This window comes from Notamacropus eugenii, chromosome 1 (genome assembly GCF_028372415.1).
Source record: "Notamacropus eugenii isolate mMacEug1 chromosome 1, mMacEug1.pri_v2, whole genome shotgun sequence".
NCBI classification, from domain to species: Eukaryota; Metazoa; Chordata; class Mammalia; order Diprotodontia; family Macropodidae; genus Notamacropus; species Notamacropus eugenii.
In genome coordinates this window covers 7,109,924-7,133,847 of record NC_092872.1, presented here as the reverse complement: position 1 = coordinate 7,133,847, position 23,924 = coordinate 7,109,924, and the positions used below count along the sequence as shown (strand labels likewise).

General features: G+C 49.8%; 2 protein-coding genes across 10 annotated transcripts in view; both read right to left on the bottom strand.

Annotated features, from left to right (window-relative positions):
* Nucleotides 1–8,223, bottom strand: part of LOC140532658 (laminin subunit beta-2-like) — a 32,894-nt gene extending 24,671 nt beyond the window's left edge. For 2 of the 7 annotated variants that reach the window (XM_072651409.1, XM_072651415.1), the window contains exons 1-13: nucleotides 7,977–8,135; nucleotides 7,444–7,587; nucleotides 6,919–7,028; nucleotides 6,588–6,769; nucleotides 6,249–6,363; nucleotides 6,088–6,161; nucleotides 5,417–5,605; nucleotides 5,265–5,328; nucleotides 3,405–3,610; nucleotides 3,078–3,198; nucleotides 2,798–2,986; nucleotides 2,405–2,584; nucleotides 1,756–1,868 (exon numbers count right to left, since the gene is read on the bottom strand). In XM_072651409.1, the coding sequence (XP_072507510.1) occupies nucleotides 1,756–1,868; nucleotides 2,405–2,584; nucleotides 2,798–2,986; nucleotides 3,078–3,198; nucleotides 3,405–3,610; nucleotides 5,265–5,328; nucleotides 5,417–5,605; nucleotides 6,088–6,161; nucleotides 6,249–6,363; nucleotides 6,588–6,769; nucleotides 6,919–7,028; nucleotides 7,444–7,445 (1,545 nt within the window). In that variant the 5' untranslated portion in view covers nucleotides 7,446–7,587; nucleotides 7,977–8,135. Of the gene's footprint in view, nucleotides 1–1,755; nucleotides 1,869–2,404; nucleotides 2,585–2,797; nucleotides 2,987–3,077; nucleotides 3,199–3,404; nucleotides 3,611–5,264; nucleotides 5,329–5,416; nucleotides 5,606–6,087; nucleotides 6,770–6,918; nucleotides 7,029–7,443; nucleotides 7,588–7,976; nucleotides 8,136–8,169 lie in introns of those variants that run through there. The other 5 variants (XM_072651398.1, XM_072651443.1, XM_072651390.1 and 2 more) reach the window with 4 other exon arrangements.
* Nucleotides 8,224–8,235: 12 nt separating this feature from the next.
* On the bottom strand, nucleotides 8,236–20,076 carry CCDC71 (coiled-coil domain containing 71). Of its 3 annotated transcripts, XM_072651506.1 has the most exons (3): nucleotides 19,998–20,064; nucleotides 13,256–19,229; nucleotides 8,236–11,684 (listed from the first exon to the last, which is right to left on the bottom strand). In XM_072651506.1, the coding sequence occupies exon 3, from the start codon at nucleotides 11,631–11,633 to the stop codon at nucleotides 10,509–10,511; it is 1,125 nt and encodes a 374-aa protein (XP_072507607.1). In that variant the 5' UTR covers nucleotides 11,634–11,684; nucleotides 13,256–19,229; nucleotides 19,998–20,064; the 3' UTR covers nucleotides 8,236–10,508. The 3 variants fall into 3 exon arrangements, with proteins under 3 accessions (XP_072507607.1, XP_072507590.1, XP_072507597.1); XM_072651489.1 differs by lacking the exon at nucleotides 13,256–19,229 and having other exon boundaries at nucleotides 19,998–20,076; XM_072651496.1 differs by lacking the exon at nucleotides 19,998–20,064 and having other exon boundaries at nucleotides 13,256–19,773.
* Between the last annotated feature and the right edge of the window lie 3,848 nt (nucleotides 20,077–23,924).

Below are 23,924 nucleotides of genomic sequence, written 5' to 3'. Positions count from 1 at the left end.
TTCTCCGCAGTCCCTATGGGGATACTAGCCCACTTACAAAGTGTTTACTAGGGGTTACTAGGTTTCTCCAGAAACCTAGTCTCTCTGAAAAGAGGCTGTAAAAAACAATGGGACTGAAGAGCTATGGGACCCAGTGTGGGCAAATTTTAAACACAATCTCAAGTCAACAGCCACAAAGCTGTGTTGTGAGGAATGCTACCATTTCTTTGGGAGAATAAGGGATGATGATCAGGTAGAATCCCCTCTGGGAACTGGTTGTGCCAGGTGGAAGAGAGAGGATTTAGAGGCACCAGTGGAAGTACAGAGAGAAACTAGCCCTCCGATGACTCAGTCTCTGTCTACAACTGAGCCAGAGAGAATCAGAGGGGCTGCTGACTCCTGCAGGCCCAGGAGTAATCTCCTAGGCCCAGCCAAGGTCAGTTGGCCCCTCAAAGGAAGGGGCCTTAGAAATGACCTTGAACAACCCCCTCGTTACCCATGAAGAATCAAACTTCCAGGTCCTTTCTCAGTCAGGTGTGTAAGTCATGGAGTAAGACTTCAAAGTTAATGTTGAGAGTGAGTTTAAAAAGAACAGCATAGGGGCAGCCAGGTGTCGCAGTCAGGACCAAGTGACTTCAGATCTGTCCTCAGACACTTGACCCTTAGTAGCTGTGTGACCTTGGGCAAGTCACCTAACTCCAAATGTCTTGCTTTTCCCCTTCAAAAAAAAAAAAAAGAACCACATGTAGCACCAGCATCCTTTGGGAGGTGGGGGATGTGAGTTCAAATCTCGGATCTCCTCATGTCTCTTTGTGGCCAAGTTTATTAAACTTCTCTCAGCTTCAGTTTCCTTGTCTCTAAAAGGAGGGGGGCTCAGCTCAGTGATCTCTCAATCTCTTCTGACTCAGTTTTAGGATTGCCTAGTCAGGTCCAAGTTAATCCAATGAGAGCTGACTGGCAACAGTGGTATGGAATGGTACCTTTTATTTCATTTTCTTGAAATACTTGTACTCTGAGTATCATCTTTCAGCTTAGTGTATGGCGATATTTAAATTTAATTTTCCAATAAAAAGAATTACATTGAAAGTATTATTAAAATAATAACGGGGAAGATATACTAGTCTAGAAGCTGTGTGACTTAGCAGAAAAAGTGCTGGATCTGGAAGACAAAGATCCAGCTTGTCATCCTGTTTCTCCCACAAACTTGCCACGTGACTCTGGCGAAGTCCCCTTCTGAGAGGGTTTCCTATTTCATACCATAATAATTCACATGAAGGCATCCTGCTGCCACTTCAGCAGACAAAGTATCTTGGGGAAAAAGCAAAAGCTTATTTAGAACCTTAAAAATCATCGACCGTCAAGAGCATGGAAAACAGAATTTCAGATGTCAAAGGGATCTAAGAATGGAAAACATCACTTAATCAGTGCTGGAAGGAACCTTAGAACACAGAACACAGAATGTCACAGGGCGCAAGGGGATTGCTGAGTACAATCTTCTCTTTTTTAGAGATGGGAAAGCTGAGACCTGGAGGTAAAGACACACAGCAGAGTAGCTTCACGTGTGTTGAATTTGCTAGAGTAAATGAAAGTTATTCCAAAAGTAAATGGACAAAGAGCCAAAGACACTGAGTAAAGGGACAGACTGAAGGGCTTGAGGGTCTTGGGGACAAGGATTAGGGCTCAGAGCTCAGTGCTGGGGTTCGAGGTTGGAGACAAGGTTTCAGCATCCAGGCTCAGGCTAGAAAAAGAGGGTCTGAGGTCAAGGTAAGAGCTCACCAGGCACTGGTCACAGTTCTGGCCAGTGACAAAACGTTTGCAGTAGCAGTCACCACTGTTGGAGTCACAGGGGGTGTCACCTGGGACTGTGCCCCTTGGATCACACCTGCAGGCTGGGAAAGCAAAGACAGTGTCAAAAGGTGATGGAAAGGACAACATGGAGAGAAACTGAGGAGGGAATGGTGACAGAGGCTGATCCTCAGGCTGAAATCATAATGTTCTGGGCTAAGAGTCACAGAGTTGGGGGGTTAGAGAGTTCCCAGGGACATGGGATCATTTACACAGACAGCCTTTAAGTGGTATCCAGTTAGTCAGAGTAACTAGGTATACCAGTTTGGGGTCTCTAGGAGTAAGTGGATGTCATGAAACCCTGGATTTGGGGGTCACTCACACAGAATTCCTTGGGTCCAACTGGACTCAGGCCACAGAGATGGAGTGTCTTTTACGGGTAGTTCCAGGGGTCATGGAGTCCTGAGTTGTGTCAAGGGGTTCAAGAAATATAGACTTATGAGGTTGGGGCTTCCTAAATTCTCAGGTTAATGGGTCACAAGACTGGCTTTGGGCTACGTAAAATTCAGGCTCTAGCGACCAGATATCCTGAGTCGAAGGGCTTGGGATCCAAAGTCATGGAGTCTCTGGGGTCACTCACACAAACAACCTTCAGGTAATGCTGGACTCAGACCATAGTAACCAGGACGACAGGTATCACAGCGCGGGCCCCACACATGTGCCTTGCAACGACACTGTCCAGAGAGGAGCCCCCGGACTTCATCTGTATGTGTGTCACAGAGACCCCCATCCAGGGTGCCTGAAGGATCACAGTCACAAGCTGGGGATACAGAAACAGAGTTGGAACAAGTGGTCAGAAATTATGAGTGAAGTCGGAAGTTAGGATTGGGATGAAATGGCAAACCACTCTGGTATCTCTGCCAAGAAAATCCCAAATGGGAACACAGAGTTGGACAGGACTGAACAAAACCCTGGCAAAAACCAGGGTTAGTTCATAGGCTTAGGTTCTGAGGCTCGTCATCGAAGGACTTACGTTTACACGTATATGGAGAGCGGGGATCTTCACGGGGGTCCCGGTGGTAGAAGGGTCGGCAGATCTCACAGTGCCTTCCAGCCGTATGATGCTGACATGCATCACACACGCCTCCACTCACATTGCCCGAGGCCACAAAAACAGCCACATCAAAGTGGCAACTCCTGGCATGGTGGTGGCATTCACACTCTAGGGCAAAAGAAAGGGAAACTGGTGGGTCAGAGATAGCCAGGGGAAAGCAAGGGCAGATAGATTGTGGAAGGTAACAAGCAGCACACACCTTGGCAGGCGTGAGGATTCCCAGGCTCGGCTGGGCGCCAGGGCTGGTCATGGTGCAGGTCCTGGCAGCGCTCACAGTGGGGTCCAGCTGTCCAGTGCTGACACACACAAAGCCCATGGACCTGCAAATGGGAGAGAGCAGGTATAACTTTGGAAACACTGCCTCAGAAAGACTGAAAAGATTCTGAACCCTATGAAGACTTTGGAGTCCCCAGAGAGACTCCAGAGACTCAGTCCTCAGGAAGCAACATGTTCCTGCCCCTCACACCCTAAAGAGATACCCGTCCTTTACCCCTGACCTTTCCTGCCCTCAGAGACTTCCACTCACCATGCCATCCACACTAGGTGGGGCACCAGGAGCAGGCGCGCACTCAGAGGCATGTCCATGGCAAAGACAACTTCCTCGGACCACAAGCTCATACAAGGCATAGTAGTAGTGAGGCCCACGGTGATGGCCCCAGCCCCCCAGGGGCCCATCTCCCAACGTGTGGAGTTTGGAGAAATTCACCCTCAGGTTGGTAACTCGAAGCAGCTCTGGGGAGAGTGGGGTAGTGACAGTGGGTGGGATGGAGATATCAGCCTGAACAACCCCCTCTCAGTCTTCCTCTATGTCCCCTGTTCATCTTTCTCTCCAACCTATTCTTCATACATGTGCCAAAATAATTCAGGGATGTGCCTAGGTTATTTCCTTGCTCAGAAACCTTCAATGATTCCCCAATGTCTACAGGACATTTGAAACCATTCGTAATCTAAAGACAAACTCCTTGATTCAGTGCCTTAGGGCTCGCACATCATTCTAACACTGTATGAACATTAGCATTCCTGTTTTATAGCTGGAGAGACAGCACAGTGTATAGTGGATAGAGAACTGGTCTCAAAGACAAAGCTGAGTTCCAGTCCTCTCTCTGACATCCTGGTTGTATAAGCCTGGGTAGGTCAACTCAACCCCTCAGGGCTCTGGGCAGCTCTCTGAGGCCCCCCTTAAATTGCAGGAAAGATACCAACTTGCATTGGTCAGGAGAGTGTCTTCAACTAGGAGTGTAGGAGGAGAAAACCTAGGTTCAGAGAGGGTAAATGACTTGTCTTTGGCCACAGGTCTAATGAATGGCAGTGTTAGGACTTAGCCTATGCCATGTGACTGGAGCCTGTGCTCCAACAAAGCCCAGCTCCTCACTGGAACACATTAAGCGCAGTCTGGCCTCCCATCCTTTGTTCTCTCTGCCCACAATGCTCATCCCCTGGCTCCTTCTGTGTAGGCCTCACCAAATCACACTGATTGATCATTCCAGGCACAGCTTAATCCCTTTGCTAAACAGCCCAAGACAGTTGAGGTGGCTCAACGAATAGCATGCTGAGCCTGGAGTCAGGAAGACTCCTCTTTCTGGATTCAAATCTGGCCTCAGACACTTACTTACTAGCTGTGTGACCCTTGGCAAAAGTCACTGAACCCTGTTTGTCTCAGTCTCCTCATCTGTAAAATGAGCTGGAGAAGGAAATGGCAAACCACTCTGGTATCTCTGCCAAGAAAATCCCAAATGGGACACAGAGTTGGAAAGGACTGAGCAACAAATAGTGCAGCCCTGTTTTTTTAATCCCTGAGGGATTCTGGTATATTGGCAAGGACACTGGGTTGGGTTCCCATCCCATAATTCCCTTCCTCCCTCTATTTCTCAGTTTCTTCCTTTATGGGGTTTGGAGTAGATGATCTCTAAGGTCCCTTCTAGTTCTAAAAATCAACGAATCTACAAGCCTAATCTTCCCAGAAAGATGCCACTATGGAACTGTATTTAGAAAGTGTTCGTAGTTTTCCTAGAAACAACTGTTGAAAATGTTCGAGGAAGGAAAAGATGAGGCCCCTTTAAGAAATATGCTCTGTCTGCTCTACCATTTCATTAAATGCCTTTACTTTAGGGAAGAAAAAAGAAAAATATATACTGTGTTAAAAACGTTGTAAAAGCCTGGATCGAGGCAGAGCAGCCACAGAATGATTCGGTTGTCAAGGAAACCTCTTTCTGACTAGAAGACCTTGTCTGGCTGCGTGCTCCTCTGAGGGAGGGTCACACAGAATCATGAGGGGTGCCTACCCTGGGTCTCAGCTTCTGGGGGGGATGTCCCAGTGTATGGGGGGAGTCTCAGGGTTAAGAGGTTTCTGAAGTCCATGGGCCTGGGCATCTGAAAGGTCACTTACCTTGGATCTCTGGACTATAAGGATCCTCCACAGGGATGGCTGGGTCTAGAACTTTGAAAATTACCTGAGATGGGGGCAGGAAATAGGACCTGAAATTCTGACCACAACCCCCCAACCCACCCCTCAGCCTTCTTCTTTACTAAGGGACTGACCTCACCCTGGCTTGATGGTTCAATGTTTGAGTAACGCTGATCACAAACGAGGTCACTGACTTTGCGGCCAGGTGTAAGGGGAATCCCAGGGAAAAGGCCAGAGCAGTTGTGAGCAAAGTATCGGTAAACTCGCCAGGAACGACCCCCATCCGCTGAACGCTCAATAAGTAGACCAGCTGGGCGAAAGGTCTAGGGAAAGGTGTATCAGGGTGCACAGGATCAATGAGTGAGGTATTAGTATGGTCAGAGGTCACAGGTTAGGAAGTAACTGGACTTGGAAGCATAAGGCCAAGAATCACCACGGTTAGGTCACTTGCAATAGGGTCATTTGTGTTAATAATAATGGCCAACAGTTCTATAGCTCTTACAACGTGCCAGGTATTGTGCTCAGTACTTGCTTTATGGTTACCTCATTGGATCTTCATAACAACCCAGAGAGGTAGGTGCTGTTGTTATCCCCATGTTATACATGAGGAAACTGAGGCAGACAGAGGTTCATCGACTTGCCCAGAGTCACAGGGTTAGTAAGCATCTGAAGCAGGATTTTAACTCATATTTTTCTGACTGAAGATTCATCATCTATCCACTGCCTGCCCCACCAACAGGTCAAGAATCACATGAGAAAAAATACAGTGGTATCTAAACCTGAAAGAGAGGTATGTGTTCAGTACCTTGAAGGTCATGATTAGGTGGGTGAAGTAGAATTCGCCCTCCAAGTCCAGCTGGATACTGACATTCTCCACACCTTGAACCAATAAGGACCCAGTCAGAGCGACCCTGATGCCCATCTTGTGACTCCTCCCCAGTGGCTCCCAAGTCCTTCCCCCCTCACCACTCTCAGCCTGCCACCATGTTCTTTGCCCATCAGGTCCACTCAGGGAGATCACATTCTTGATCCTATGGCCTCCCTGGCCCCTTGAGTCACAAAAGAAGCATTTCTCAGAGTCCTAGGAGGAGCAAGGAAGGGGTCAGGGTCTCCAAACAGCCTCCCCTCAGAGAAGTCCCTACGTTCACTTCTGCTTCCAAGGGAAAGCTCCCCAGAATGCCCTGCAGAAGCTTTGGGCTCCACTATCCTCAAAGGTCCCTTAGGAGACTTTGGCCCTCCTCCCCCTGGGAGTCATGCCTCATTATCAGAGGCTGCTAATGCAGAATGCCCCAACCCAATACACACCTGCAAGTGGCTGACAATACAGTAGGGCTCAGGCCCTCTCAAACCACAGGTGGACGAAGCATGGAGACTCTGGCTCCTGCCCACAACTAGATTGCCAGTGGGAGGGTAACAGCTCCCTCCAGAGCAGCCAGGTCGGGGAAGAAGGTCAGGTACTTCATGGGCATGGGCATAGGGTATCTGTACTGAGGACCAGAAGAGAGGCAGGACGCTGAAGAGAAACTTCCAACCCATCTTTTCAATGACTGCCCCCACCAGGGAACCCTCAGTCCCCCCCAAAGGGACAAAATCCCCCCCAGTTCCTGCCTCCTTTCTCCTTGGTCACCCCCTTTACTTAGCAGCAGCAGCAACAGCCGGATGAAGCCCACATGGCTTGTGACTGAGAAATGTGGAGCAGTGGTTATCCAGTATAGATGGCTCAGGCTACCCACTCCCCTGCCAGGCCTGGGGAGGGGAGAGGGGAGTGCAGTTAGTGAAAGAAAACTTGCCTAGGAAACAGGTAGTGGGAAAAGACTCTACCACCACCAGGCAGTTCCCCTTCAACCAACCCCCTTCAACTCACATCTTGGAACCTATTATGTAGGAGTGGGGTAAACAGAGAGCATGAGTGAGGGGGGTGGAGATCAGACTTGCCCCTGCATCAGACTCCCCCCACAATCCAAGTTGGGCCTCCTGCAGTTCAGACTCCGCACCTCCAGATAGGCAGAGTGGGGGGAGAGGTTGGGGGGAAAATGACTTCACCCCACTCACTCCTGGAATTGAGATGGGGGGCAGGAGGAAAGACTTCTCCCCTCCCTGCCCTAGCCTCCTCACCCCCACTCTAGTCCACTCTCCTCCCACACCCCCTCAGGGTACTCACATCTTGGAGCCCAGCACTGTGAGATCCTGAAGGACTAGGTTTCTGCCTACGAGTGGAGGCTAGGGCTGCGGAGACACCAGTGCGGCCAGGGCAGGTGCTGGAGGCTTCTCACAGACTGCCGCTTCCCATCACCCCGCCCCAGCCCTTTGGGTTGAAAAGAGCGAATTCTCATTCAAATCAACCCCCTCCCCACCCAGCCCAGAACAGCAGCGTCTCCAGGCACCTCTGGGGAATGTCATTCAGAGCTCGGGGCCCAGGGGGAGGGAGGGGAAGCTGAGCAGTGAGAGGTCTGGGGCCAGGGAAGGGGATAGGAGGCAGGGAAAATTCTTCAACTGCCTCAGAAAGGTCTAGTGTCTGGGTGGAGACTGGAGGGTGTGTGTGTCGGGTGGCTCAGAAGAATGGAGGAGGTAGAGCTGGGGTACTCCTGCCTTAAGACTAACTCAACCTTCTCCCTGTGACCCACCCCCAAAAGTTCCTGGGCACAATGGACCCTGCAGCTCCATCCATGACCCCCCATTCTCCGGGGTTCCTACCTCTAATGGGCCAGTCCATGGGGATCACCTGCCATTCCTCTAGGGAGAAAGAGAAGTAAGGGTCTCCCATGCTTTTCCTGAAACCCCCCAGTCTTACATTGTCTTTGAGGATAAACTGGAGGGAAAGGGATATTCCGAAAATTTCTACTTCTGCATTCTTACTTCTCATTCCCAGCAGGTCCCCAGCCCCCACCTTCAATCCCCTCAGATTCCAGCTCCTCTCCGGGAAGGTATGGGAAAAAGTAGTCAGACACAGATGCAGAGGATGAAGCACCATTTACTGAGGACAGCAGAACAAGTGGCCTGCAAGTGGTCAATAATTCCCATTTAACTTAAATGCCGGCAAGACCTCGGACCCCCGGGCCTGAGGGCCTTCCCCTGAAGTCAGTCACTCTTCACAGGCCACAGCTGCATACCGAACATCACAGATCCGCATCCGTGGAGACGTCACAAACAAACCAATGACCAATGAACACGCAGCAGGGATGAGGGTCTGGTCCTCGAGTTTCCCAAAGTCACAAAGGGCACCAACCAGGGAAGAAATGGTGGGTGACCTGCCTTCTTGGCTCCACCCCCACCATTGCCACTATGGACTCTGAGGGACCCACAGGCAGCAGAGGGCAAGGGTAGGGTGCATGGATTGAGGACAGGATAAAGTGGGAAGGGGACACTGTTTGGATTCAAATTTGAGGGGGGGAGTGCCAGCACAGCCCCCCATCTGAGAGTCTGGGGTCCAGTTGGGAAATACTCTCCACTGCCATGGAGGTGAAAAGGTCTTTCAGTCATTACCTCATACTCCCCAACTTCTATAAAAGAGAGAATAGTGGAGAACTTCCCCTGAAGGCCCCAAACCTACAACAACCATCCACAGAGGCGCTCTTTGCAGCCACCATTTCCTGACTGGCACTAGGGGCCAATCCCCAGACCCGGAAGGGGCATGGCTTGACCTGGCTCCACAGCTTCCAGCTCTGTTCCACAGGCCCACAATGGGGTCTGAGGTGGATTAAGGCCTCAAAGTCTTGGTCCTGAGACACAATGACCATTGGTGCGCCAGGCCATTCCTTCTTCCAATCATCCTTTTGTTCCAAATGGGAAGAGCCTGAAATCTCTCCCCACTCCCTCCACACACACTCCCAGAGCCAAGACCCTAGAGTATGACCGGTAGAAAGGGGAGGGGGGGATGACCAAATTCTGGGGAAGGATGAAGGGGAAGAAAGGAAGAAAGACTGGGGCTAGACAGCCACAATTCCTCAAGGTCTAGCTGCAGGGATTTAGAGATAAGGCCCTAGGGGGAAAGTAGCAGCCAGGAGGGAAACAGCAGCCCTGAGGAAAGGCCTTGAAGTTCTGGATGGTTGCCCACAGATTCATGGTGTGCAAGGATGGGAGACAAGGAGTCACTGTCTGGTTCTGTCCCCCTGGGAAGAAGTAGACCAAAAAAAAAAAATCCTCTTTTCCTCTCTTTGCCTAGATATCAGCTGCAGGGTCACAATCCTGCCCTCACTCGCCTTATCTTGCAGAAAGAAGGGCCCAGCCACCTGACTCTCTCCTCTTTGCTCATGAGGACTAATCCCAGGCTATCTCGGGACAGGAGAGTGAGTTGGCCTCTGTCCAAATTTACCCACAGAAGCATACTCCAAGGCAGCAGAGTCTCCCATAAAGGGGAGACCCAGAGGAAGTCAGAACAAATCCAAAACACTAAATTACCTACCAGTTTATACGATGGCTCCCCCTACTGCATTCCCAACAGCACTGAGGAAATAGATGCCTCACTGAAATCAATGGACTCAAGGTATTTGGACACCTAGGAAGGCAGGCAGCAGGCCTGCCCCCTGGCACTAGTTTAGAAGGACAGGGCCAGGGGCTGTCAATTAACCTGTTACTGAAACCAGTCAACTCTCTATTCCTTCAGTGGCAACTTTCCTGGAAGCATGGAGAGAACTCAAAACAAGAGGAGTTGTATATGCGTTCTAAAAAAAAGGGAAGAAATCCCAAGCTCTGGTCCTGATGGAGGAGGCAGATACTGGGGAGGGGAGGGAGAGGGGTTTGGGGGGCATATAAAGATATAAAACGTGATCAAAATGAAATCAGTAAACATAGAGCTTGGAAAATAACAAATCACAGTGCATCACGTCATGACAAAACTGCCTCCCCCAAGGGTTTGGGGAAGGTCTGTTGGGGTAAAGCCATACATGGCTCTTTGAGAGCAGGTAATAAGAGCCTGCTCTCTCCCTTGGGTTGGGGGAGGCATCTCCCTGCATTTCTGAATGTGGCTCAGAGCCGGGCAGGCAGTTCCAGGGGCCTGGTGGTCAAAGAGCCTGAAACAGGAATAGAGCAAGCTGCCCAGAGTTTGCAGGTATCAGCTAACACACTGTCACCCAACACCCATGCTGCTCCAGCCACCAGCAGGAGAATCAAAGTTTCTCACTCCCCATTCCCACAGGGGAGGGTGGATGAGTCAGGGGGGAGGGGGGCAGTGGTGTGTGGACTGGCTGGGTCAGAGGGAAATGGACCCTGGACTGGACCTTGAGTCAATCAGGAGACAGAGGGCGGCAGGGGCTGGATCCGAATCACCGGAGACAAATTGACTCTTAGGATCTTCTGTGCTCTCTGCCGTACCTCTTCATCAGAGAATCGCTTGTTCACTTTGATGACCCGGAACTTCAGGAGGTTTGGTGAGCTGGGAACTAGCCTAGCTTTGCTCAGTCCGGGCCCTAACTTACTCTTCTTCTTGGCTGGGGTCTCTTTCACCTCCTCTGACCTTTTCCTCTTTGGCCCTGTGGCTTCGGGGTGGCTGCCTCTGCCACCCCTCCAGGCAGTCCTGGCCCCGCTCTTGGAAGTCTTCACCGGGGTCCCCTTCTTTCGGCGCCTACCATTTAGGATGCCTGAGGCCTTGCAGGCATTGCTCTCCCGAAGGACACCACCACTGGGGCCCCGGCGACCGCCCTTGGAGAGAGTGGCCCGGTCTGGTGTTTTCCGGATCAAACACCGGTGCCCTTTGTTAGTGGTTCTGTTGGGAGCTGATTGCCGAGATCTCCCTGAGCCCTTCAGCAGCTTAAGGTCTGAATTTGAGATCCCCAGAGGCTTGTACTTGGAGTTTAAACAGGATGCCGTAGCCTTTAAAGGGACCAAGGCTTCTAGAACAACAGAGAGCCGCATAGCCGGGTATACCCCAGGGTACATGTGAGTGGGGAAGCCCACAGATGAGTTCTTGCCACTGCCTGAGCCTGACTGTTTCAGGGAGTTCAACAAAAGGTTGGTCGAACTGGTTTTGATTATTGGGGAACTAGAGACCTTAGAAGACTTCCCCAGGATGGTCCCTGGGACAGCCAGCAGGCTCCTGGAAGTGGCTTTGGGAACGTCCGAGGGCAGTGGTTTGGCCTGAGCAGCGGGGCCAACGTGGTGTTTGGTTTGGCTGGGGGGGTCAGCTGTGCAGGAGCTATAGCCATACACATCTTTGCTCCGAAGGATAGTGGGCTGGTAGCCCTCCTCCCGGAGACCTTGGAGAAAGGCCACAAGTTGGGCCTCCGTGTCACTGAGGTCCTTGGACATGGGGTTGAAGACCAGGAGTGCTTCCTCCAAGGCTTTCTGTCCTGCAGAGGAGATTCTGGACCATGAATGGACAGCTTTCTCCTCCACATTATCCACCTCCACATTCATGGCATTAGGCTGTGAAGAGCTGTCCAGGGCCCACAAACCAGTGCTTGACACCTCAAAGAAAAAGAGGAAGCCCAATTAAGGACGACAATCACTGCCTCAGTGCAGCCTTCAGAAAAGATGTCTTCAGAAGATAATTCACCTTAAACACTAATTATCTGCTGTGCTAGGCCCAGCCCTAGGGAAAACTGAAAACTGACCCAGGCCCTGCCCTGGAGGGAGCTTACATTCTGGGGGAGAGGCAGGGAGAGGGAATCCCATGCCTACAGGCCCAAAGGCTTGCCCTCCTTACCTGTTCAGCTCAGTGCCTTCTCCTTCCAGAGACCCTCTCCCACCCCCCAATCATTATGGCCCTAGTTAATACCTATCTCCTACGCATGCAGCCATGGACATGTTGTATTCCCAGTAGAATGCCTGCTTTCTCAGGGCACAGACTGCTTCTCTCACTATCCCCAGTGCCAGGCACTTGACAAATGTTTTAAATTGCTTGATTTAAGATGTACATGCTCTCCAAAGTCTACATCCTCAGCTCAAATCCCATCTCAGAAACTTACTGGCTGGGTGATTAACTTCTTGGTGCCTCAGTTTCCTCATCAGTAAAACAAGGGGGCTCAGCAGCCTTTAAGGTCCCATCCACCTCTAAATGTATGTTCCTGGGATGTCATCTCCCAGACCCAGTGACACAGTCTTTATTTCACTTGCACCCTCCTCCCTAAGCTTCCTTAATGCAGCTCTTCGGTTTCTGCTCTCACTGCCTGACAGCTGCCCTTGGTCTCCTTGGCTGGATCATCTTGCCCAGCGCACTCTGGGCATCACTCACGCCTATGTCCCGGACACTCTTCTCTTCTTTCTCGACACTCTCCCTTATCAGCAGCATGGCTTCAACTTTCATCTCTATGCAAATAACTCCCAAATCTGCATATCTAGCCCTGCTCCCTCTTCTCAACTCCAGTCTTCATAATACAAACTAATTAAAATGAGTATTTCCACATAATAGCAGAACACCAAAGAAATACTGCACATGAAACTTGAAGCTCTCCAATACGTACGGTTTTGTTTTTCTTTTTTAGTATATGTATTGAGGACATTCAAAGAGGCCATGCTTCTGGCCTTCCTTCTGTTCTCTTCTCTGCATTTAAAAAAAATATGCCTCATAACCCTTTTTGTTTCTCCAGTGCACCATTTCTATAACAGAGCTCCTAATTTCCCCCTACACTCTGCCTCACAATATCCCTACTTCTATTAAGGGGATCACCAGGAGTAATAGTCACTTGACCCTTCCTTATCTCTCATGCTCGGCATCCAATCAGCTGCCCAGGTTGTTGCTTCTACACCTTCGGAATCTGTCACATCATTGTCCTCTCTATTCACATAGTCCCCACCCTAATTCACGTGCTATACCACCTACACCTATACCACCTGGCTAACCTCCTAATGGCTCTCTCTCATTCTGTTCTGTCCCTTTTCCAAACTATCCTTCATAAGAGTGGTCAGATCAGGATTCCTAAAATGCATGTCTGACCATATCACGCCCAACTCAAAAGACCTTCAAGTAGTTCCCTGTTGCCTCTAGGACTCCTCAGCCTAGCACTTAAAGGTTTCAAAAGAATCTAAATGCTTCCTACCCTTTCCAGTCTTATTTCATGGCACTCCCTTCATGAACTTTCTACTCCACATCAGTCTAGTAGCTGTTGCCTGTACATGATGTTCCATCTTCTTCAAACCTGTGAACATATGATCCCCAAAGTCAGGAATGGACACTCTCCTTGAATCTGCCTCCCAGAATCCCTAGCTTCCTTCAAAGCACAGCTCTGGAGCCAGCCTCTCCCTGAGGTCTTTCCAAGTCACCGCAGCTGTTAGAGCTGTCCCTGTAGACATGACTTTGTAAGACTTTCTGCTTATTTATCTGTGTACATGGCATATCTTTCATTAAATTATAAGACCCCTGAGAAGAGGGACTTTTTTTTTCATGAATTCTCAGGACCCAATAGGGTTTCTTGCATAGAGTCATATCTTTTGACTTTAACTAACATATACAGGGGTGAGGAACCTGCAGCCTCAAGGCCATATGTGGTCCTCTAGGTCCTCAAGTGCAGGCCTTTGGCTAAATCCAAACTTCATAGAACAAATCCCCTTAATAAAAGGACTCATAATAAAACCTGGACTCAGTCAAAAGATCTCACCCAGGACTCAGAAGGCCCCATAATACAAGACAGAGAAGAGATCCAGACCACATACTCTTGGGAAGATTTGAAGGAAAGAACACTTTTAACTGGAGAGATTCAGAGAAGACTGACACCTGAGCTAGCTTGAGGAAAGAAAATAATTAACAGGTGAAGAGCAACGAGGACAATTCAAGGCTAAAGCAAGACAAGCCAAGACTAGAGAACAGTTAGTCCTCCAGCACAGCTGGATTTTAGCTGGAGTGTGTGAATGGAAACAGTACTGAGGGACTATGGGAAAGCCCAGTGGTAATAAAATTATGGAGGGTCTTCGATATCAGGGTAAATTCCTCTTTTGTCCTACATGCACTAGGGAACCCCTGAAGGTTTTTGAGAAGGGGAGTGAAAGGTCAGACCTGTCTCACAGGAAGGTTATTTGGGAATCTTTAGGAAAGATGAACTGAAGAGAAAAGCCATTTAGAACCAAGAAGATTGGGAAGGAGGTTATCAATAGGACAAGTGGGGGATAATGAGCAATGGAATAAGGTGAAAATGCTTACAAGCAGAAAAGAGAGGAGACGTTGTGGAGGCTGAATGGAGATCTCTGCTCCTATTCAGGTGCTGCCGGCATCCACTACAGATCCAAGTTATTTAATCTCCCTTAGCCCTCAAAGCAGCAAGGCAATCCTCTGACTCTCTTGATTCTCTACTGCACATCCCCAGGAGACAGATGTTCCAAATTTAAAGCTCTCATACCATTCTTTTCTCATGCCTCTTTGCTCTTCTTTCCTTTCCTCTGTCACATAATCTATTGATAAAATAGGGGGGCAGCTAGGTGGTGCAGAGGATACAGCATGAGTCAGGAGGACCTGAGTTCAAATCTCACCTCAGACACTTGACACTCATTAGCTGTGTGACCTTGGGCAAGTCACTTAACCCCAATTGCCTCAACAGCCCTCCCTCACTCAAAACAAAGTCATGTGCAAGTCATGTCATTATTTCTCTGATGGCATGGTCTTCTTTGGCAATGAAGGACGAACACATACAGGATAAAGTAGAGTTAACCTGAGCTACCTTTTCTATCTCACACTTCCCAGATGTTATGCCCCATTTTCTTTTCCTCTGGTCCAGTCTCTGATGAAGAGGTGTCCCTTGTCCTTGCCATGGCCAATCCTCCTGCTTGTAACCTTGATCTAATACTTTCCTGTCTCCTCCAGCAGCTTCGTCCTATAACCTCTCTTAATTTTCAATCCCTCCTAACATACTGACTCCTCTACTGCCTACAAACATGCTCAAGTTTTTCTCATCCTTTATAAAAAAAAAACCTTTTTTCTGCCAGTTCCCGCATTTCTACTATATATCTCCACCTGTTCACAACTAAACCCCTAGAAAAACTCAGTCTGCGGTCTGCTTACTCTGCTCTCATTCACATCTCACCCTTTTGAAATCTGGGTGGCAACCACATTACTCAAAGGAAACTGCTCTTTCCAAAATTACCAGCGATTTTCTTTTGCAAAAATATGTCAAGATAACTAAGGCCCCTACTGCTTCTGCCACATCACACCTTCATACCTCGTTTACAATCTGAACTCTGCCTCTATTTCTTCTTTCTGTCCAAGTGTCTCCAGTATGGAAGTTGTCTACTGTCACATCTAATGAAGTCTTCTCAGTTCTCATCCTTCTTGGTCTCTAAGCAGCACTTAACATTTCTGACCACCCTTCTGTCCTGGATATCTTCTCCTCCCTGGGTTTTCGTGCCATCTCTTTCCTGGTTCTCCTCGTACCAACTCGGCACTCCTCTTCAGTATTTTTGTAGGCTCATAGTCCTCCTACATGTGAATGCATCCTAGGTTTCTGTCCAGGGCCCTGATTTCTTTGCATACTCCCAGTAAATTCATCAATTCCTGTATGTTCAATTGTCATCTACTCCTATATGACTCCAAGATCTACAGTAGCCCCTCATAAGTTCCAGTCTTGGGTTACCAGCTTATCCATCGGACAACCGCAAGGAGGTGCCTCAGTAGACATCTCAGGATGTCTAATACAGAATTCACTTTCTCTCCCCCCACACTCTTCCCTTCTCCCAACTTCCCTACTTCTGTTAAGGGCACCACCATCCTTCTACTCACTTAAGTTCACAACCTCCAAGTAACCCTCAGTTATTCTCTCTCTCACCCATCTCTCTAGTTGCCAGATTTTATTTCTACCTCCACAACATTTCTCAATTCTATCCCCTTGTCTTATCACCTCTTACCTAGACTAGGTAATTGCCCTCCATGCCTCTAGTATCTCCCCTCTCCGATAGAGCTGTCTAATGCTCCTGTAAAGCAAAGGGCTGACCTGCTCAAGAAAACTTAGTGGCTCCCTATTATCTCAAGGATCCAATACAAACTTGTCGATTTGGCATTTAAAGCCCTTCACAGTCTAGCTACAGTCTATCTTTCCTTATTAGATGTTATCCTCTTTTACCTGTTCATCATTCCAGCCAAACTGGCCTAGCTACCAAGGCCATCTCTGCCCCTTTGTACAGCTACTATGCAGCTGAAGTGCCACCTTGTAGGTGAGGCCTTTCCTGACCCCAGCCCCAGAGCCAGGTCCTCCCCTGAAAACTGTACATACTTTGTGTACACTTCCTAGCACTCATTTGTGTTCAGGTTATTTATTTCCACTAGAATATAAGCTCTTATAAGGCAGGGATGGTGTGTCTTCATCTTTGTATCCCAAGCACAGTGCTGGGCATGCTGTGGACATTTAATAAATACTTGCTGAATGGACTTGAGGCCTAAGGGAGAAGGCAGTCAAAGCTGGCTCTTAAGCCTTGAGTGAGGGGAGGTGCCTAACAGAACGGTGGATGGCAATAGGTGGGCTGGGACTTGGGAGAAGGTTACAGCTTGAGGAGGAAGCTGCTTACCATCTGTCAACCCAAGAAAATCCATGCCTGGAGGTACCTGGAGGGAAGAATGTAAGAGGAGTCAAGAATTTAGGGAATGGGCCTGGGCGGGGGAGAAGAGGTGATTGGATGTGGGAGAGAAGACACCAAACTGGGAACACTGAGGGAGGTCACATTCCCCAAAGTGCTGTGGGTTGGAAAGGGCATCTAATCAAAGACCTAGGTGGGAATCCTGCCTCAGCCAGTTCCAGAAGGCTGGCTACCAGAGTCTTGAGAATTCCATAAGGAAATTTGGCCAGCCGCATCTTTCAGGCTGTGTGCTTACTAGTTGTGTGAAGTTAGTCAAGTCGTTTCCCCTCGGTGGGCTTCAAATCTCTAATTACAACTCATTCACATGCTGCTTTAAAGCTGACAAAGTACTTTCCTTACAACGATCCTGGGAAGGAAATAGTTTATGTATTATCCCCATTTTAATGATGAGGAAAGTGAGGCTCAGAGAAAAATAACTTGCACATGGTAACATAGTCAAGATTTAAATCCATGTCTCCTGACTTCAGGTTCAATGCTTTTTCCACTAAAGCACAGTTATTTCTATGACTCAAATTTATTCTCATGACACCCCTGGGAGGTATGTAGCATGAGGACCAACAGACCCATGGGATGAAAAGAGGCCCCAAGGGAGGCCATCTCTTTAGCAGACTCCTGTCCCCTCCTGCTATCCCCAGGGAAAAAGTGATCTCATGGGATCAATAGATTTAGAGCTGGAAAGGACTTTAGGAAACAGCTAGTTCAACCTTTTCCTTTTTTCAGGAAGGAAACTGGGACCTACAGGGAGGAAGTAACCTGGAGAATCATAGGTCTTAAAGCTGGAAAGAATATTGGGAATTCTAGTTTTGTTACTTAAAACCAGAGATTTTTTAAAGAGATTTTAGAGAAGTCACTTGACCCTATGGCAGAGGGTTGTGCTAGATGATTTCTGAGAAAGAATACTAGCTGGAAGTGTTCAAAGGATAATAAATTTAGGTTTGGAAGGGGCATTAGAGATACAAATGAGGAAAATGAGGCCCAGTGAGGTCAAGTAACTTGTATAAGATCAAGCAAAGAGCTGAGATCCAAACTCAGGGCTTCTGACTCTTGCTTGGCTGTTAAGCATGTCTCTAAGTCCCAATACTTAGGTTTTCCAGAGCCTGGCCAAAGGGATCGTGAAGTCAAGGCTTTCTTATCCTTAAGGATCCCAAAATTACTTAAAGGGTGAATGGAAAGATAAGAACATCTTTCAAACCTGGAAGAAACTTAGGAGTAAGTACCCTGGCACTTCCGCCTAGCCCCACCAGTCTAAGCCTACATTTTGCCTTTTCACCCCTCTCCTCTGATGGTATCTAGGGAAACTGCCACCCCATTCCTCCCAAGAAAGCCAGAAGAAGCCAAGAGAACTACAATTCACCCCATGATTCACAGGTTCCTTCCCAGAGAGAGGCATGTAACCAGGAAACTGTTTTCTCAAACCAAACCTCCCCATCCTCTTCCAGGGCAAATTCAGAGCCAGGGAGACAATCAAAGGGCAGTTCTTCCAAAGCCTGGCAGGAAGCCCTGGGTCTGGGTTTGGCCCAAAATCCTTCGTAGAAGAGCCTCCTGGGGCCCAGTTGTTGGGATAGTGGAGTCAGACTGAGGCTTTCCTTTTCATTAGCAAATAGGAAATATTTCCAGACTTCCGCAACTCCTCAGACCTCAGGTGGCTTTCATTACCACCACTCATCCACTCAGATAAGCACCAGTGTTCCTGGGGGCAAAGGGGATCCCCACCTACCCAACTGTAGCCTGGGCACTGCTTGGAGTGACTGACTTCTTCAACATTGACCACAAACAGACACAGCTTCCAGCAGGAAGGGAAGGGGAAGTATTTGTGCAATACCACTGCTCCCAGGGGCCTAGGGACCCAGGGACAGCAGCAACCTCCCCAGCTGCAGCTAACTCATTAAAAGATCAGTAGCAGCTTAGTGCTGTGTGATCCCAGGCAGAGCCCTAACTAAGTAGTATTCCCTACGCACACCAATACCAGGAGCTGTCTCTCCAGCACACACATACACTTCCCACGGTCCTAATGGGCTCAGGTAGCAATTGGAAAACTCCTGGTAGATTATCTTATTCCCAGAAGCAGCCATTGTCACCTCTTTGTTTAGAAACATTCCTTCAGGCTCAGGCAGCAGCAGGCTGAGCCAGGGAGTGACCCCCACCCCCATTAAACCACAAACAATGTTTTTTTCCTTCACAGGACCTTAGCCCTTTATTGGATCTGAATTTGGAAGTGGAAAAAAAGGGAAGGTTCAGGGTCCTGGGACCGGGCACATGGAGGGAGAAGGGGAAGGAAGGGATTCTGGGGCTTGCTCGGGTGCTTTGTCTGCCTGACCTTTGGGCATCTTCTCACTGCGGCTGGTTTGGGGGGGACCCTGGTTATCGCAGGCTTCAGGGGCTCTCCGAGAAACCCCAAGCAGAGCTCACTCCAAAGCCTTCCCACCAGCTCTGCCTCCAGAGGGGAAGGGCGGGAGCCTGAGGTGTGAACACGTGGGAGGACGCAGTTAGGGGCCTACAGCAGACAAGAACCGGGGAGACTAAGAGGCCCGGGCTTGGAGCTGGGCAGGTCCTTCGAGCCCCTACTTACTTGCCCAAGGTCACAGCGAGGCAGGACTGGGGAAGGCTGGGGGGACTGGAGAGGGGCCCGGGGACCCCACGGGGGAGGGGCTGGGGAGGCGGCTTCCAGGAGCCTTGGGGAGAAGCGCGCGAGGAGGACGCCGGGCCCAAGGTGCGGCTCTGCCGGGTTTGGAGGGGGTGTGACCTTGGGGAGTGCGGGGTACGGAGAAGCCTGAGGATGCGGAGGGGGCACGGGGGGGCTGCGGGAGGGTTAGGGTGCAAGAAGAGACGGGAGGGGCCGGGGGGCAGGAGGGAAAGCGGATGGGGGGCACCACTGAGGCCCAGGGCTTCGGGGGGCGTGAAGAGGGGGAAGGAGGGGAATAAAGAGGGTGGGAGGGGCGGGAGGGACCCGAAGGGAGGCAAGCACGGGGGAGCTGCGGGGGGAGCGATGGCCGTGGAGGGACTCGGGAGGGGGAGGGCGCGGGGCGGGGAAGGGAGGGGAGGCCGGGGGAGGGCGGGCGTGGGGGAGGGGCTCCGAGGCGCCCCCCCCAGCCCCGCCCCCTCGGCGCTGCCTGCGACCCGGCCCGGCAGACTGAGCCGCCGCCGCCACCGCCGCGGCCGGGCCCCGGGCCCAGCGCCCCCTCTGGACGGCCCGGGCCGGCTCGGCCCCGCGGGCCCAACACCTACCGGCCGCCGCCGCGGGGACCCGGGACCAGCCTCTGCGCCGCCTCCGCCGCTCCAACATGGCCGCCCCGCTGAGGGCCGGAAGTGCAGCTGCACTTCCGCTTCCGGCCCCCCCACCCCGGAGCCCCCCCGGCCGGACTGGGGACCCCCGGCCCCTCCCCTGCCCCCAGGGTCTCCGCCCCCTAGGGTCTCCCGCGCCCCCACGTGGCGGCTCCCGGTGCCGTCCTGGCTCTAGCCCTGGTCATCCAGATTTGGGGGAGACGTTCCTGCCCTCAGGGCGCCTCCAGTCTGAGGGGAGAAGCCCTGCGTCCTGCCCTCAGGGCGCCCCCAGTTTGGGAGAGAAACCCGGCCTCGCCCTGCGGCCCTCAAGGCCTGCCCTCGTGGCGCCTCCGGGCGGGGAAAGCCCGGCCCTGCCCTCAGGGTGCGGAGCTCCAAAGCGGCCTGGAGCAGTGTCTGATCCGAGCTGGAGACCCCTGGCGGCCTGGAGGGGAGCCTCCAGTCCGAGCCCGGTACTGGAGCCCGGTACTGGAGCCCGGTACCGACCCGACCCGTGTGTCTGGAGTCCGGGCCCGGTACCGACCTGTGCGTCTGGAGTCCGGGCCCGGTACCGACCCGTGCGTATGGAGTCCGGGCCCGGTACCGACCTGTGCGTCTGGAGTCCGGGCCCGGTACCCACCCCTGCGTCTGGAGTCTGCAGACCCAGTCCTGTCCTCAGGGGGTTCCCAGCGTGAGAGGGGGAGTCCTGGGGTCCACCCTTACTACCCCTTACCACCTCTGATCGCTGTGGACCCAGGGAGCCTCGTGGTGGGGGCTGTCTGACACCGTTGACTCCCTTTCCCTCCCCCATTTTCTTTTTCCTTTGGGTTTTCTTCTAATTTCAGTCTTCAGTCTTCTTTGATGGAGTATCATCATCCATCTCTCACCGTCAGCTGTGGTTGTCCCTCAAGGCTCATTTTAGTGATCTCATCCTTTGGGGATCTCATCCATTCCCTCCCATGAGTTCAGGAATATTCTTTATGCAGGTTAGGGTTACCTTCTGAGCTCCAGTCCCACATGGCCAACTGTCTTTGGGACCTAAGCATTTGGTTTTCCAACAGCATCTCTAACCCAACATATCCCAAAGGGAACTCATTGTCACCATCACCCCCCTCAAAAAAAAAAACCCACCTAAAACAACTCCTCTCCAAACTTTAGCCATTTCTTTTGAGGGTTCACTTGAAGTTGAGCCAGGAAAATGTCTTAACATATTCAAGGTAGAGCTTGTGTCTAGGTTTCCCTAAAAATTAGTAAAGGGATCCCAGCTCCTATATAAACACTCAAGGTACTAGATGTATATTGGCTGTAGGACAGCCTTTATTTCACCTACTAACTTTCTTGGGTGACCTGGGACAAGTCCTTTCACCTGAGACGTATCTCAGAGCCTTAGTTTACTTATCTATAAAAATAAGAACGTAGATTTCAAACTGGAAGGAACCTTAGATATCACCTAGTTCCGTGCTTCTTGAGCTGTGAGTTGCAACCCCGTATGGGGTCCCAAAAAATTTGGCAACAGTAAGAAGTTTGTGAATGAACAACAACCCTAAATTAATTAAAAATCAAATGAGTAATGAATCTGAGGTGTTTCTGGCAGTGCTTGCCCATGTTGCATGAATCTTCACTGAAGCCTGGGTTCTTAGCACAAAGCATGCACACTTTGCACTGTGCCATGCCTCAGGTCAATGCTGCCAAAAGAGGGATTGAGAGTGGGAAAAGTTTAAGAAGCTCTGATCTATTCCAACCCCCTCACTTGATAAGTGAGAAAAGTTAAGTGACGTAACAGGTCACAAGAATTCGAACTCACTTCTCTGACTATAAATCTAGCATGCTTTCAAGAGAAAAGTTTGTACCACTGTGCTTCCACGGTCTCCCATTGAAGTTCAGCTAAAGATGGAAAGATCCCCCCAAAAAAACCCAAACCTAACACTTTTTTCCTTCAGGGGCCCAAAATTTGGACAGCATGACAAAACTCAAGGAGTCCCCTAGTTGTTTGGTTTCCTGGTTTCCCTCCCTTGTTAATCCTTCCAAAAACTGTGGTCATGATGGGGTACAGACTCTGGGAACCTCCTTGAGCTCTCCTTGAATCTTCCCACTTAATCTGACTTTTCTTAGTCAAATCTAATCTTCCCATTTGTTCTGGAAGTCTCAGGAAGCCCTTGGGCTTTTTGTTATTGCTGTGCTCAGGTCTCTGTTGCACCCCTCACCCTTGATCCCATCAAAACCCCATTTCCCCAGCTTGCTGAACACTCCCATCAAGATCCTCCCTAGAGTCTATCTGCATTCACCCCAGGGTACCTGTCATTCCCATACCTCCGCCCCTATCAAGACCTCTGGATTGCCCCACCTGCTTCCCACCCAAGCCCTCCATTATCTGATATCTCCTGATTGCCTCTGGTTGTTTCCAACCCTTGACCAAGTCATTCCCTCCTTGGACTTCTCCTCAAGACCCTCCCTTAACCCCTCCTCCCATCACCCTAGACTACCAGACAACCCCCAGATCCCTCCTGTAGTCTTTTCTGTATTTAAGTTCCATCTTGCTTCCATGAAGGTGTTCAGATTCAATCCAGCTCAAACTCTGTCTAGTTGGGATTCTATCTGGCCAACTTGTGAATACAAGCATTACAAATGCTTAGGCTCCTTAAGAGCCAACCCAATTTGGCGAATCTTTAATAAACTTTGTTTTGCTTTGGCTTTAAGAAGGCTTGAGTCGAATTCATTCGAGCAGGACCCAGCCTGTGGGTATTTTGGGGTCTCCAGCACCCCTAAACCTTGTCAGTCACACCTATTCCATGCCTCTTGTTTCTGTTTCCTAAGTAGTTAACTTCTCTCATTTATCTCACTTGACTCCCCCCATAGCTCCAATACTTGGGTCTCTTCACTCAAATAGTCAGTTGCCCTCATTCAAATTCTTATCACTTCCCATCTGAACTATTGGGTTAGGCTCCTAATTGTTCGTTCAGCTTGGCTGAAGTCTCTTCCCCTCTCAAATTTATCCTCCACACAACTGGGTAAATGATACTCCTAAAGCATAGGTCTGAACCTATCACTTGCCTGCTCAGATCTTTTCTCCGCTCATACTACAGGGTGGACTATTCCATTTCTCCTCCTCATGACTTTGATATTGAGAGGAATGCCTGATAAAACTCCTCTGCAAATGATCTCTAGGTTCTTCTATTTCCTTGACTGAGAACTCAGATCTTCATACCATAGACTGCAACCACTTAGAGAGAGGAGAATGAAGACCTTTTTAAGAATATCTGAGAGCTACTCGGAAGTTTTAAAGTATCTCTTATTTTTCTAGTTTCACTTAGTAAATATACTCTTATTTTGTTGTTGTTGTTATTCAGTTATTTCAGTTGTGTCTGACTCTGGGGTTTTCTTGGCAAAGACACTGGAGTGGTTTGCCATTTCCCTCTCCAAATCATTTTAACAGATGAGGAAACAGGAAAACAGGGTCAAGTGACTTATCCAGGTTTATACAGTAATTTTCTGAGGCCAAATTGAACTCTGGTCTTCTTGATTCCACACCTGGCTCTCTATCCACTATGCCACCTAGCTGCTCATAGTTTAATTCTAATGCATAACATAAATTAGTGTATATAGTCCTTTGGGAGGTTATTGAATGCTGGGAAGGAGAAGAGAATCTTAATAAGGAGAATAAAGCCATATTGATAAAGTTACAATATGCATCTTTTAAACATTATGTTAAATAGTAAAGTTGTGATGTGCACATTTTAAGCCCTAAATTAAGTGAGTCATTCAGAGACTAGGCTAACATATTAGGAGGCTGGGAGCCATGGGAAAGTTGTGAGAAGATTGTGAGAAGGAGGGCACCAGGGATCTGGAGCAACTCATACTCAGCTCAGGAGGTAATGCAAAGATTGCGTTGTGAAA

Coding starts and splice junctions, on each gene's coding strand:
- CCDC71 (XM_072651489.1), bottom strand. CDS start 11,633: ATGAATGTGGAGGTGGATAATGTGGAGGAGAAAGCTGTCCATTCATGG.